We start from the raw sequence: 15,424 nt of genomic DNA, 5'->3' as shown, positions 1-15,424 counted from the left end.
TATTTCTGCTTTATTGGCTATGCCAAAGCCTTTGACTGTGTGGATCACAATAAACTGTGGAAAGTTCTGAAAGAGATGGGAATACCAGCCCACTGACCTGCCTCTGGAGAAACCTGTATGCAGGTCAGGAAGCAACAGTTCAAACTGGACATGGAACAACAGACTGGTTCCAAACAGGAAAAGGAGTATGTCAAGGCTGTATATTGTCACCCTGCTTATTTAACTCATATGCAGAGTACATCATGAGGAACGCTGGGCTGGAAGAAGCACAAGCTGGAATCAAGATTGCCGGGAGAAATATCAATAACCTCAGATATGCAGATGACACCACCCTTAGGGCAGAAAGTGAAGAGGAACTCAAAAGCCTCTTGATGAAAGTGAAAGAGGAGAGTGAAAAAGTTGGCTTAAAGCTCAACATTCAGAAAACTAAGATCATGGCATCTGGTCCCATCACTTCATGGCAAATGGATGGGGAAACAGTGGAAACAGTGTCAGACTTTATTTTTTTGGGCTCCAAAATCACTGCGGATACTGACTGCAGCCATGAAATTAAAAGACGCTTACTCCTTGGAAGGAAAGTTATGACCAACCTGGACAGCATATTAAAAAGCAGAGACATTACTTTGTCAACAAAGGTCTGTCTAGTCAAGACTATGGTTTCTCCAGTGGTCATGTATGGATGTGAGAGTTGGACTATAAAGAAAGCTGAGTGCCGAAGAATTGATGCCTTTGAACAGGGGTGTTGGAGAAGACTCTTGAGAATCCCTTGGACAGCAAGGAGATCCAACCAGTCCATCCTAAAGGAGATCAGTCCCGGGTGTTCATTGGAAGGACTGATGTTGAAGCTGAAATTCCAATACTTTGGCCACCTGATGCAAAGAGCTGACTCATTTGAAAAGACCCTGATGCTGGGAAAGATTGAGGGCAGAAGGAGAAGGGGACGACAGAGGATGAGATGGTTGGATGGCATCACTGACTCAATGGACATGGGTTTGGGTGGACTCTGGGAGTTGGTGATGGAGAGGGAGGCCTGGCATGCTGCCGTTCGTGGGGTCGCAAAGAGTCGGACACGACTGAGCGACTGAACTGAAGAGACTTTTGAAGAAGGGGATGGCTGCCCACTCCCATATTCATTCCTGCAGAACTCCATGGCCATCGGAGCCTGGTGGGCTGCAGTTCATGGGGTTGCACATGACTGAGTGACTCTCAAGAGACTTCTGGTCTGAAGTTCATGTGGAAGGCTTAGCAGTTAAGACTCCCAAAGAGAGAAGGATGGTTTTGTTTCCAACTTGCCTTTCAGACCCTGCTGCAGGGTCAGGCTTACTGCTGACATTTTACCCCCATAAGTTGTTGAATAAATTAATACATTTAATTATGACAATTTTGAGGTGAATTGGAAAAACCTTTGAGGATAATTCTTGGAACAAAAGTGACATTCATGATCATTTGGTAAGTATACTTTATTAGTTTAATGACCTAAATCCTAAAATTAGGTTACATATTTAGGAGGTAGAAAACAAGTACCAAAAGTGTACCATTTGACCATTCCTCCTTACTTTTGACCAACCTCAGATCTCTACGTTTTTCATTCCTCATTCTTCCCTTAAAGGTAGTAATGCTACTACAATTCACTGTCTAAAGTTATAGACCTGGAGATACCAAGAAAAGTGTTTTTAAGAAGTTTTGCTTTTAAGCCACTGAATGTATCCAATACTCAGGTACCACTGCAAAACATTTTACACCTCTCTAGTATATTAATTCATAAGAAAAATCATGCCAACAGTTAAAAAAAAAAACATTTCTTAACATAAAAAGGCTACTGAACGTCTCTCCATGTGATTCTAGTATGTCAGAGTCGTTATGTAAACCTAAATTAGTAATGTGTTCATTGAAGTAGTTTGAAAAAGACATATTAAAACTGCATTACCAGTATTTACCAAAAATAGGTACATGTTATATTACAAAATTAACCTAATAACAAAAAATACTCCACTTCCTCCCAGAGAGCTACATTGTGCTGATATCCATAGATAATACTATAAAAGGATTTCATTATTGCAATATGCCAGGCTCACAATGAGTAGTACAGACATCATGGGTTTCATGTTACTGTAAGAATGTCATTAGTGAAACATGTATAAGACATATAGAAAACTAGCATTAAATCTCTTAAGGGCAGTGATTCAAACTGGCAGCTGCTAGAAAAGGTTCTTCTAGGAATAAAAAAAATTAAATAGATTTAGTTTCAGCACATACTAGTTTTTAGTGCTTCCCCAATGAAATGAACTAATTCACATAAATTTCTGTTGCTGGAACTAATGGACCAAAAGAGTATGAATTTTGCCCCCTTTAACTACTAGTCCAGTCTTGAAAACAGAAGCAGTCACTTGTAGTCTTCCACATGGCATTGTCAGGAGTAGACTGAACAGTCAGCAGGAAGTTCTGTTTGAAGTCGGGATGTTTCCATCAAACTTCACAGTTCTACTAGTCACAGAAGGAACTGTAGGCTAGGCCTGAGTAGCTTGCTCACAAACTGGCCATCAATTTAACAGATTGGCCTGGGACTCACTAGAAGGCAACATCTCTAAAGAAATTAGGGCTTCCCGTCCTATAACGTTTCCATTCCATATCAAAATGGCCTCGTCCAGATTCAGCCTGGTTAGTGCCTATCTTCTTTTGCCCACTGTTTTATGATAAATGAACTACCACACAGCTGCCGTCATCTCACATGCTAGCAAAGTAATGCTCAAAATTCTCCAAGCCAGGATTCAACAGTATGTGAACCGTGAACTTCCATATGTTCAAGCTGGGTTTAGAAAAGGCAGAGGAACCAGAGATCAAATTGTCAACATTCGTTGGATCATTGAAAAAGGAAAGGAGTACGAGAAAAACATCTGCTTTATTGACTAAGCCTCTAACTGTGTAGGTCACAGCAAACTGTGAAAAATTCTTCAAGAGATGGGAATACCAGACAACCTTACCTGACTCCTGAGAAATCTGTATGCAGGTCAAGAAGCAACAGTTAGAACTGGACATGGAAAAACAGACTGGTTCCAAATCGGAAAAGGACTTCATCAAGGCTGTATATTGTCACCCTGCTTATTTAACTTATATGCAGAATACATCATGCAAAATGTTGGGCTGGATGAAGCACAAGCTGGAATCAAGATTGCCAGAAGAAATATCAGTAATCTCAGATATGCAGATGACACCACCCCTATGGCAGAAAGCGAAGAAGAACTAAAGGGCCTCTTGATGAAAGTGAAAGAGCAGAGTGAAAAAGACTTAAAACTCAACATTCAGAAAACAAAGATCATGGCACCCAGTCCCATCACTTCATGGCAAATAGATGGGGAAACAATGGAAACAGTGAGAGACTTTATTTTGGGGGACTCCAAAATCACTGCAGATGGTGACTGAAGCCATGAAATTAAAAGACACTTGCTCCTTGGAAGAAAAGCTATGACCAACCTAGACAGCATATTAAAAAGCAGAGACATTACTGTTGGTAACAAAGGTCCATCTAGTCAAAGCTATGGTTTTTCCAGTAGTCATGTATGGATGTGAGAGTTGGACTATAAAGAAAGCTGAGTGCTGAAGAATTGATGCTGTTGAACTGTGGTGTTGGAGAAGACTTGAGAGTCCCTTGGACTGCAAGGAGATCAAACCAATCAACCCTAAAGGAAATCAGTCCTGAATATTCATTGGAAGGACTGATGCTGAAGCAGAAGCTCCAATACTTTGGCCACCTGATGCTAAGAACTGACTTATTGGAAAAGACCCTTGTGCTGGGAAGGATTGAAGGCGGGAGGAGAAGGGGACGACAGAGGATGAGATGGCTGGATGGCATCACCAACTCAATGGACATGAGTTTGAGCAAGCTCCGGGTGTTGGTGATGGACGGGGAAGCCTGGCGTGCTGCAGTCCATGGGGTCACAGAGTTGGATACAACTGAGCAACTGAACTGAACTGAACTCATAATAAATATTGGTAAATTTCTCAGCAACTCTGCATGCCTGATCTACATAAATTTAAAATCCCCAATATTCCTAACTCTCACTATTTCCCATCTCCTACAGTATGTTATTGTTGTTTTAAAACACAATTTACTATTTTTAAGAGTTCTGAAAATGATAAAAATTTATTTTATTTTTATCCACTTGTGTCGAGATTATGGTGCTCTTTTTTTCTATATATTAATCCAAATTTCCACCTGATCTCATTTTTCTTCTAACTGAAGAATTTCTTTCAGAGAATTAACTTTCCTGTAATATATGTCAGTTGGTGATAAAGTCTTTCAATTTTTATTTGTTTGAAAATGGCTTATATTAGTCAAGTATAAAATTCTAGGTGGGCTTTTTTCTTTCAGTACTTTAAAATTGCTACTTCATTGTCTTCTGACGTATAATTTCTGACAAAAAGTAGGCATCCATTCTTTTTTCTTTCTCCATACATATTATGTCTTTTTCTATCCATTCAACATTTTCTTTCTATCTGTGACTTTAGCAGTTTAATTATAATGTATCTTGGTGTGGTTTTCTTCATGTTTCTTCTCCTTGGCATTCATTTAGCTTTTTAGGTCCATGGATTTATACACTTCTTGGGTTTCCCTTGTGGCTTAGCTGGTAAAGAATCTGCCTTTAATGCGGAAGACCTTGGTTCAATCCCTGGGTTGGGAAGATCCCTTGGAGAAGGGAAAGGCTACCCACTTCAGTATTCTAGCCTAGAGAATTCCATGGACTGTATAGTCCATGGGGTTGCAAAGAGTCAGACACAACTGAGTGACTTTCACTTTCACTTCACTTTCAGAAATATAACTTTTGCCCATTACTGCTTTTTCCATTCTCTCTGTTCCTTCTGAAATGCTAGTTACCCATATTAGACAACTTTATCCCACAGGTCAGAGATAACCGTTTATTATTTTCTAGTCTATTCACTGTGGGTTTCTTCTTTCATAGTTTTTAACCTTAAAGTTATCCATTGTGCCTTATGTCATTTAACCTTCCATATGTGGTGTATATATATATATACTTTTATTAATCTTATCCATTTTTTTTTGTTTGTTTCTTGTTTGGTTGATTTGTTTACTCATTTCAGATATTTTTCATACTGAGAATTCCAGGTAGGAAATTTTTTTAATGAATTTTCTTTCTGTTATCATATTCTTGAACATATGGAATATTCTTACTGTTTTAATGGCCTTGATTATTCATTTTATGTGTCGTTTCTTACTCTATGGCTTACTGATTCATTTTTCATCTTGATTACAATAATATATCCCTTTTATTCATATCAAGTAATTTTTTATTGAGGGCTAGATGTTACAGATTTTATGTTGTTAAGTGATAGTTTTGCTGTATTGTCTGAAATCTTCTGGGCCCTTTCCTGGAATGAATTTAAATTACTTGGAATTACTTTAATCCTTTTAAGGTTTGCTTTAAGTTTTGTTGTATTGGATTCAGAACTCATTTTACTCTCAGACTCATTTGGCTCCTCTACCAAGGCAATAAATGCCCTTCTGGTTATTTTATCCACTTGGCCATGGGTTTTATACCTCTCTGTGTGCTTTGGTCATATTTCACCCTACTCTTTTTCACTGGTTTTCCCCCAACCTCAAGTGTTTTCCTTACATTTTCAAAAGTTAGTACTCAGGAGACCCTCCTGCAGATCAGACAAAGACTCTATATCTTTCTTCTCTTGTATTTTATCTTACAAATCCTATTTGTCATGACTTTCTTGAAGTCCAATTCTATTGCCTTAACTTAGTGAGTCTGCTAGGCTCTGTTTTGGTGGTCTCTTTTTGTTTAGGGTTGACAACTCTAAGCAATAAACTGTGGTAATCACAGGGCTCACCTCATTTGTTTCTCTGTTCTCAAGTATCACTGTCTGTACTGCCTATTTTCTAAAGTCTAAAACCCATTTCATATAATTTGTATGGTTTGCTTAGATGTCTGATATGGAGGGGTGTGTGTGTGTGTGGTCACTTCAGTCATGTCCAACTCTGTGATCCCATGGACTGTAGCCCACCAGCCTCTTCAGTCCGTGGGATTCTCCAGGCAAGAATAGTAGAGTGGATTACCATGCCCACCTTGGGATGTAACCCGCGTTGCCTACATTAGCAGGCAGGTTCTTTACCACTAGCACCACCTGAGAAGCCCTCATGGAGAGGTAAATTGGTTCTTTTACTCCATTACGGCCAGATATAGAGTCAGTCCTTATGAAATCTTGTTTAAAGAACAGACATTGACAATTTTAGAACTTAATGTTATTTAGGCTTGTGACTTACAGGTTTAAGAAGAGTGATCCTTCATAAGAAATTGGTTTTTGCTGTCATTCCCTCCACCAAAAAAAAATTTTAGCAAGCACCCTCAATGTGCCATTTCTGAAGCTGTACCTTTCTTCACATTCAGAAACAATGAAACCTATGCAGCTAACTCAAGTGCTAAAGTATTTCCCATTTACAGGGTACTGCTTTACAAAGCCAGAACTGATCTTCATGTTGGAACAAGGAGAAGATCCATGGTTACTAGAGAAAGAATTTATAAACAGAAGTTCCCCAGGTGAGTTATTGAATACTGGCAGAAGGCATCCACCTCGATAGAAGTAAGCAGTTTGAAATGTTTTTCAGCACTCTCCTATTACATTTGAAATTTTAGAAATAATAAATCTAATAGTGTGAGAAGGGGACAGCTAAAAAAAAAGGAATGGGATGTAAGCATGTTGATATCCTCATCTTTAAAAGATGGGAGCTAAGTATACCCTTTGAAACTGAAAAATTAAGTAATGGATGCATATTTAACAGTAAAAAGATAAAAACTAAGAAAAGTTAATAAAAAACTGAAATTTGGAGTAACAGATCAGAAGAGAGAAATAATTTTATCATTATATAATAAATTACTAGATATAATCTAAATTAATAGATGATTAAGGAATTATATAGTATAGTTAGAAAGGATAAAGACTAGAGCAAAGTGCAACCTTCCTAATTGTTAAAAGTTATTTACATTTGACAGACCAAAGAAAACAGACCTGTTACTAGAGAAGTTTCTTATAAATACTGCATCAAGGTCCTCAGAATCATCATCAGGTTTATTAATTCACCTGGAGGACTCAGCACATAGGCATACTCATAACTAAGATTTATACCGTGAAATCATGCAGAGCAAAATCAGCAGAGAGAACAGGTATATGGGGCAAAGTCAGTAGAAAACCAGTTATGACAACTCGTGTGAAATATCTGCCTGGAAAGTTCATTTGCAATGAGGTACCCAGAGTTTTTACTGTAGGCACCCATGTATCAAAATTCTAGGCTTTCAGATAGAAGCTAATTATTCAGCATAAATATATTGTTTGAACAAACAGTTTAAGCACATTGAGCCCCTCTTAGCAATTCTGGGAATCTTGGTAACCATCTTGAAATCTGAGTTCCCAAATGCTAGTTAAGGGCTCATCTTGTAAGCAGGCCTTTCTAAGGGTAACAGTCTAGGCCTGCTGTGTTAAAAATTTTCACCACAAAAACTATGCAAACACACAACATAAAACAGAGAAAGACAAACATATCTGACATATCAACTCTCAATGTAAATGGATTAAATACACCTATTAAGAGAAAAGGCTATCATATTATATCAAAGAGATTGTTCTTGCTTAGTCACTAAGTCATGTCTGACTCTTTCACAACCCCATGGACTGTAACCTTCCAGGCTCCTCTGTCCATGCGATTTCCCAGGCAAGAATCCTGGAGTGGGTTGCCATTTCCTTCTCCCAGGGATCTTCCCAACCTAGGGATCGAATCTGCGTCTCCTGCTTGGCAGGCAGATTCTTTACCACTGAGCCACTAGGGAAGCCCATCAAAGAGTACATCTACAAATAAGGAAGTTTGAAAATGCAGTCATGAATTATTAAACCAGTAAACATAAAAGCAACTCAGTGTTTATTTATTTCAAAGTTCAGTTCAGGCCAAAAACAGGTGGAAAAGGACATTTTGATAATGCTAAAGAAGATAATTTTTAAAGGATACAGAAAAGTTCAACATATTAGTACACCAAATAAATTGTCATCAAGATTCATAAAACAAAAAACTGCAAGAGTTATAAGGAGAAACAGGAACCCATTAGATGTAGTCAACCTTAATATGCCTCTCTAATTTTGTTTCACAGCCTGTGGACTCTAGAATGTGTGTATGTGTGTTAGTTGCTCAGTCGTGTCTGACTCTTTGCAACCCCATAGACTGCAGCCCACCAGACCCCTCCATCCATGGGATTCTCCAGGCAAGAACACTGGAGTGTGTTGCCATTTCCTTCTCCAAAAGGAACTATAGAAAGAAAGAAAGTGAAGTCGCTCAGTCGTGTCTGACTCTTTGTGACCCCATGGACTGTAGCCTACCAGGCTCCTCCATCCGTGGAATTTTCCAGGCAAGAGTACTGGAGTGGGTTGCCATTTCCTTCTCCAGGACTCTAGAATAGTGCTTGGCACACTGTGGCCCACATGCCAAATCCTGCCTACTGATTGTTTTGTCAAAGAAACATTTATTGGAACACAGCAATATCCATTTGTTTATGTATTCAAGCTACAAGGCAGACTTGAATAGCTAGAATAGAGACTGAATAACCAGTAAAGCCTAAATCATTAACTCTATGGCCTTTCACAGAAAAAGTTTACCAACCTCTTATCTAGAAATATAAATAGCATATTTTATAAATATGAATCTAATATGTTCTGAAAACAAAACTATGCAAACACTACTTGAGTGAGTGAAGTCACTCAGTCGTGTCCGACTCTTTGCGATCCCATGGACTAGCCAACCAGGCTCCTCTATCCATGGGATTCTCCAGGCTAGAATACTGGAGTGGGTTGCCATTTCCTTCTCCAAACACACTACGTAACTATTCTTAAAGAATAAACTTCCTTTTAAATGACCTTTGAACATTAATAAAATGTAAAGGTGGCACCAGGTGGCGCTAATGGTAAAGAACCAGCCTGCCAATGCAGGACACATAAGAGAGGTAGTTTCAATCCCTGGGTGGGTAAGATCCCTTGGAGGAGGGCATGACAACCCATTCCAGTATTCTTGCCTGGAGAATCCCATGGACGTAGGAGCTTGGTGGGCTACAGTCCATAGGGTCACAAAGAGTTGGACATGACTGAAGTAACTTATCAAAGTTATTTTAGGCAAATTCTACAAACACATTGTTATATAACACTATAAATTGCAGACAATATGAGAAAATTTTAAATTATTCTATCTTAAAATTAATAATGAATATATATATATATATCTTTAAAAACCTATTCTTCAAAGTTAAAATTGTACAATATGCAGAAATTTTTTTTTAATGAAAAGCATGATTATTTGACCCTTTGAGCTGTAGATGAAGCAATGCTTAGAGGAAACTATTTTCACCTCATGTACTTAACTTATTTTTAAAAGCAATAAAGTTTTAAAAGAAAACTAAGCAAACCAAAAGATGCAGTAAAGATAAAACAATTATAGTTATAAGTCATTATAATTATAAAGCCAAAAGGTGGTTCTTGGAATAAAAGCAAATAAAATAGCTAACCTCAGCTAGAAAAAGGGAAGAAAGTACTATTACTCATTTTAAATTTTGGCTCAGATTCCTACTTCTATCATATAGTCTCAGAATATTTTAGTCTATACGTGATCTCTTACTTTTGTAAACTTGTAACCCGTGTGTTGGATGTGTCTAAAGAAAATGAGATTCTGTGCCAGATAGCATACAGTTACTGAGAGTTTTCCTTTCCTCACCTGGATTACAGTCTCCCAAGAAGAATGGTCTCTGTTTCACTCTTCCTGCGTGGGCACTTGTCACATAATAAATATTATTTAATAATATTATAGGCCGATTCCAAAGTCAGGTGGAGAGAGGTATTTCATATTGATTCACTCAGAAAACACTGTCCATGAATGTAAATGTGCAAATTTCTGTGACTTTTGAATCATCAGGTATGGGTTGTTATTGCATCTGAGCCCTTATGTGTGAAAGAACTCTAGGTAAATTCTAGACATGGAGCTTTTTATGTACCTCTAAATTTATATTATAGAGGGATGCAAAGAATATCACAGTGAAGGTTTTATTTTGGAAAAGTGAGCAAAGCTTCATAAAGCATATATATGGTTCTATAGATTAAAAGGTGAACTATTATTTTAGGTACAACCAAGAAAGAGAAAATGCTTCTCATTTAACTATGAATTTTCCTTCAATTTTAAGATTCCTCTTGATTTTGGTGATGGGTATTTACTATAAAGTCACAGATATGGGTGCTTTTATCCCTTTATAAAGTGAATGATATACAGGTAGCAGCTTCTTTCAAGTTTTAAAATAAATGTTGCTTAAATTTGTAAGAAGGATGTTACAAACTTTGTTTTTTGTTGTTAAGATTTGGGAAAATAGTGTGCCCTGCCTGAAGGGTACCTAGGTTCTCAATAGTTCTAAGGCTAGAATGGAGGATAATTTAGGGAAAGAATGTGAATATGAAGTTATTGTTGGAAATGAACCACTTAATGAGGACTAATACTCTATCAAGAATTCGAGCAGAAAATAATGTGTACTAGACAGGAGACGTGGGTTCAATCCCTGGGTCAGGAGGATCCCCTGGAGGAGGAAATGGCACCCTCCAATATTCTTGCCTGGGAAATTCCATGGACAGAGGAGCCTGGTGGGCTATAGTCCATGGGCTTGCGAAAAAGCAAACACAACTGAGTATTCATGCATGCTCATGCTAAGAGGATTGGTAGCAAGAACACATAATGAGCATATAGTTAGTATGAAACTTTCTTTCTCTGAATTACATCACTTTAATCTTTCATCTGTTGGTACCTAAGGTAGTATAGCCAAAGCCTTCAAATATTTTTAGCCTGGGCATGACATTTTTTCATGGAGTGTGGGTAGCAAGAGGACAATAGCAGTCAAATATGCACAGGAAATTTGTGGTAAATAAATATAAAAAAGGATACTTATAAGATTTCTAGGGCCAACTTGGAACACAATCCTTAAGATCTTGCAGTGAATAAAAACTAGATATGTGGAAAAATAGATGGAAATTAAGGATTGGACAGGAGCAAGACTGGTTTGGGGGATATAAGTGAACAAATTGAAAAAAAGAAAAGTAAAGATTTGATGATTATGAGGGATTCACTACTGAACAACCCTGATGAAATACCAAGGCACTAGAACCAGGAAAGAGGGGTAACTCCAACATAGGCAGAAAACTTATTTTAACTTTCATCAGTTTTCTCATTTCCACCTATACAGTTACGTTTCTGATTCTTTCTTTCAGCGTAAGAAAGTTGGTGCCATGATTTTTGTTTGTTTGCCATACCATGTAGCTTGCAGAATCTTAGTTCCCAGACCAGGGTGGAGCTCCAGTTGGAAACATATAGACTAGTGGTTTTCTTATCATTTTATTCTATGTTTCTCTGTGAATATAGTCAATGGTGTACTTCACTAATGCAAACCCTATCTCAGTAAAGTCACTAAAAGCAATTCTCCATTGATACTTTTTGTCATCTACTTAGAGCAAAATCCTTTGTTTTCTCTGTCCCAGGATTCAGCTCTCTTAAATATATTCTCCTTTCTTAATTGTTGCTTTCCTTTATATCCTCTTCTTTTTCCAGTTTTGAAAATTATGCTTTAAATTACCAAAGATACGTGTAATTTCATTTCTAGATTGCTCTCTTTTTCCACTGTAAATAATTTTTAACAACAAAAGAAGAGAGAATATAAACTTGAAATTACTTTATTTTTGGGAAACTGAGCCAGACACCAAGGAGTCAAACACATAATGGGGCATAGGTATATAAATCTCATTTCATAAGTGTGTTAAATATCATAAAATATTTTTAATGTTCTCATTTTTAGAAGAATCCCAACCTGATGAATTCTTAGAGGAGAGCCTAGAAAACCAAGGCAAATGTTTGAGGCAAGTTTTATTCGTCAACAAATCATTAACTGTGGAACAAGAAATATCAGGAAAACCATGTGCTCTGGACATAAACATTTTTCCTGCAGAAACAATGCCCTGTAAATTTGACACTACAGGGTCTACTTACTTGCTTCTTAGCTCACTGGCCCCACACTGTCAGTATTCAAAAAAGAAGACTTATATGCCTAATGTATGTGAGAATTGGCTCTTCAGTATTAAGGATGACAGAACTAATAGTGGAGATAATTCTTTTGTTTATAGTAAAAATGTGAAAACCTTTGGACATAAAGACAAAGTTATCCAGCATCAAACAATTCAGACTTTGCAGCAAGCTTTTGAATATAATGAATGTAGAAAAGATTTTCTTGACAAGACTGCCCTCGTTATGTCTAAGAGTACCCACCCAAAAATGAAACCTTATAAATTCAATAAATTTGGGGAAAACCAACATGAGAAATCAACCTTGATAGTTTCTCAGAGCAGTCATCCAGAGGAGAAGAGTCAAAATGAATTTAATAAATATGAATGTACTAAAAACGGAAATAATTTTAGTAGGATCACTCAAAAAACCGACATAGAAGGGAAATCTTTCAGCCAAAAATTACACATTAAAGAACAGGAAAAATTTTATACAGGGGTGAAATTCTTTGAATATGTAAAGAATTTCAGCCATAATTCAACCCTCCCAGTGCATCAGAGAATTCACACAATAGACCAATCCTTTGACTATGGCACATGTACAGAAACATTGGGTTACCAGTCAACTTGGAATGTGCATAAGAAAACTCAAATAATGTTGAAACCCTATGAGTGTAATGAATGTGGAAAATCCTGCACTAAAACTTCATGCCTAATTCAGCCTCAGAAAAGTCACATGGAGGAGAAACACTTTGAATGTCATCAATGTGGGAAAGCTTTCAATGAGAAGTCACGTCTAAGAAAACATGAGAGAACTCACACAGGAGAGAAACCCTATAAATGCGAAGAATGTGAGAAAGCTTTCAGTGCAAAGTCAGGACTAAGAATACATCAGAGAACTCACACAGGAGAGAAACCTTTTGAATGTAATGAATGTGGGAAATCTTTCAACTATAAATCAATCCTCATAGTACATCAAAGAACTCACACAGGGGAGAGACCCTTTGAATGTAATGAATGTGGAAAATCTTTCAGCCATATGTCAGGCCTAAGAAATCATCGGAGAACTCACACAGGCGAAAGACCATATAAATGTGATGAATGTGGGAAGGCTTTCAAACTGAAGTCAGGCCTAAGGAAACATCATAGAACTCATACAGGGGAGAAGCCCTATAAATGTAACCAATGTGGGAAAGCATTTGGTCAGAAATCACAACTCAGAGGACATCATAGAATTCACACAGGGGAAAAACCCTATACATGTAATCATTGTGGGGAAGCATTTAGCCAGAAGTCAAACCTCAGAGTACATCACAGAACTCACACTGGGGAAAAACCCTATAAATGTGATGAGTGTGGAAAAACTTTCAGGCAGAAATCAAATCTTAGAGGACATCAGAGAATTCACACTGGGGAGAAACCCTATGAATGTAATCAGTGTGCCAAATCTTTCAGTGAGAAGTCAGTCCTAAGAAAACATCAGAGAACTCATACAGGAGAGAAACCCTATAATTGTAATCACTGTGGTGAAGCTTTCAGCCAGAAATCAAACCTCAGAGTACATCAGAGAACTCACACTGGAGAGAAACCCTACAAATGTGATAAATGTGGAAAAACTTTCAGTCAAAAATCAAGCCTTAGAGAACATCAGAAAGCCCATACAGGGAAATAAAATATAAATATAATGAAGATGGAAAGACTCTGAGCTGAAAATAGAATCTCACAATACAAAATAAAACACATATGAGAACTCCTATGAATATAATAAAAACTTGGAAGTTCTCATGCAAGATACTAGCTTCATTCAACATCAGAGAACTTAACATGAGCAAATTTCTTGGAATATATTTTATATGGGCAGTTTCATCTTGAGTGTAGTCCTCATTGTAGATCAGAGAATTCAATCCAGTAAAGAAACTAAAATAATACAAGAAATACTCTAGGCATTCAATCCTTAGAAAACTCACACTGCAGAAGAACTCTGGGAATGTAATGAATATGTCAAAACTTTGTCCCAGAAAATCAAAATTCATTCATCATCAGAGAAACTGAGAAAATTGGGAATGGAGTAAGTGTGAGAACTGTTAGTCAAACACCAGTTTTTTTCAATAAGCAGAAAATAACATAAAGGGTAGAGACCTTATGGTATATTAAAACAGACAAAAAAAACAAGGTAATGGATGTGGGGAATCCTACTATGTCAGACCTCAATTTGACTAACACAAGGGTAATAACTATATGACATATAATGACATTTGTCATATGATATATGACATAATGACATATTCATTGTTCACCAATAACCATTTCCTCTTTTTCTAATGCCACACCTAGCTTAAATTTCTCAACCACTGACATCCAACTTGAAATCATATTTTTAACCTCTGGATAGTGAAATGTAGGGGTCAATGACAAGTCTTACTAAATACATCTCTCAAATTCTTAATGTTTTCTCCTGTCCCTTGTTAGAATGCAGTGGATATTACCCCTAGCAAAACCAAGAGGCTTATGCATAGAAGATGAAAGAGTACAAAATAGAAAGAAACAGGGCCAAAGAATAAATATTGAATGGAATTTTTCTCCTGCATGTACACAGACCTTTTGCTATGAGGAAATAGACTTGTTCTTTGCTGAGTTTCTGCAAGTTCGAGTATACTTAATACTGACATATACTCATCAAACCTATGAATATGATTTCTGTGGACATGTGAACTCAGTGTAGTGTATCAGAAATATCACACAGGAAAAACCCCTGGCAAATCCTGACCATAGCTTTTGTCCGTAACTCTTCCTCGTCAGTCAGGTGAGTATCAGGAGAAGATATCTAATATTACTGCATATATAGGTAATCCACTACCCAAAAAATGAGATCTCATTGAATATCTGATAATTGAGCTGTGAATGTGTCAAAGCTTTTAACGAGTCATCAAAGTTTAATATCACTCAGAGTTTGTTATGAGGGAAAAATTTATCAGTTTGAGAAAGTTAATAATAGCCTTTATGTTAATCAAAACTGTTGTTTCTTGTATAATATTAAGACATTTAATGAACTATAACTATAACCAACAGTATTGGTTCATGGACATTTACTTGAATAAGAAGATTTTTAAAAATAAGAAATAAATGGTATAAACTACATAGTGTTGAATATATGTGAATATTTCCTGAGTTTTCTGTTGTCTACATCAGTTTGTATGTGCCTGCCACTTAAACGTTTGTTTTGTATGTATCCTAGAACTCTACAGCATTGTAATAGAATTATGTACCCCTTATTTAGTAACTATTCTGATCAGTTATGTATATTAATACATCATCTACATGTATATTAATAAAAAATAAACCT

At 36.9% G+C, this 15,424-nt stretch overlaps 1 protein-coding gene and 1 pseudogene across 1 annotated transcript in view; one reads left to right on the top strand and one right to left on the bottom strand.

Annotated features, from left to right (window-relative positions):
- The window catches only part of ZNF782 (zinc finger protein 782), a 36,935-nt gene extending 21,718 nt beyond the window's left edge, over nt 1-15,217 (top strand). The window contains exons 5-6 of the mRNA XM_088838126.1: nt 6,465-6,560; nt 11,880-15,217. Of these exons, the coding sequence (XP_088694252.1) occupies nt 6,465-6,560; nt 11,880-13,753 (1,970 nt within the window). The 3' untranslated portion in view covers nt 13,754-15,217. The remainder of the gene's footprint in view (nt 1-6,464; nt 6,561-11,879) is intronic.
- Nucleotides 2,350-4,877, bottom strand: LOC148777401 (NTF2-related export protein 2 pseudogene; annotated as a pseudogene).
- Nucleotides 15,218-15,424: the final 207 nt, after the last annotated feature.

Source organism: Moschus berezovskii, chromosome 7, assembly GCF_049115385.1.
Source record: "Moschus berezovskii isolate FMDL1 chromosome 7, NW_MosBer_1.0, whole genome shotgun sequence".
Classification (NCBI taxonomy): domain Eukaryota; kingdom Metazoa; phylum Chordata; class Mammalia; order Artiodactyla; family Moschidae; genus Moschus; species Moschus berezovskii.
Note: the sequence above shows the minus strand (reverse complement) of the source record. Positions and strands in the feature narration are given on the sequence as shown.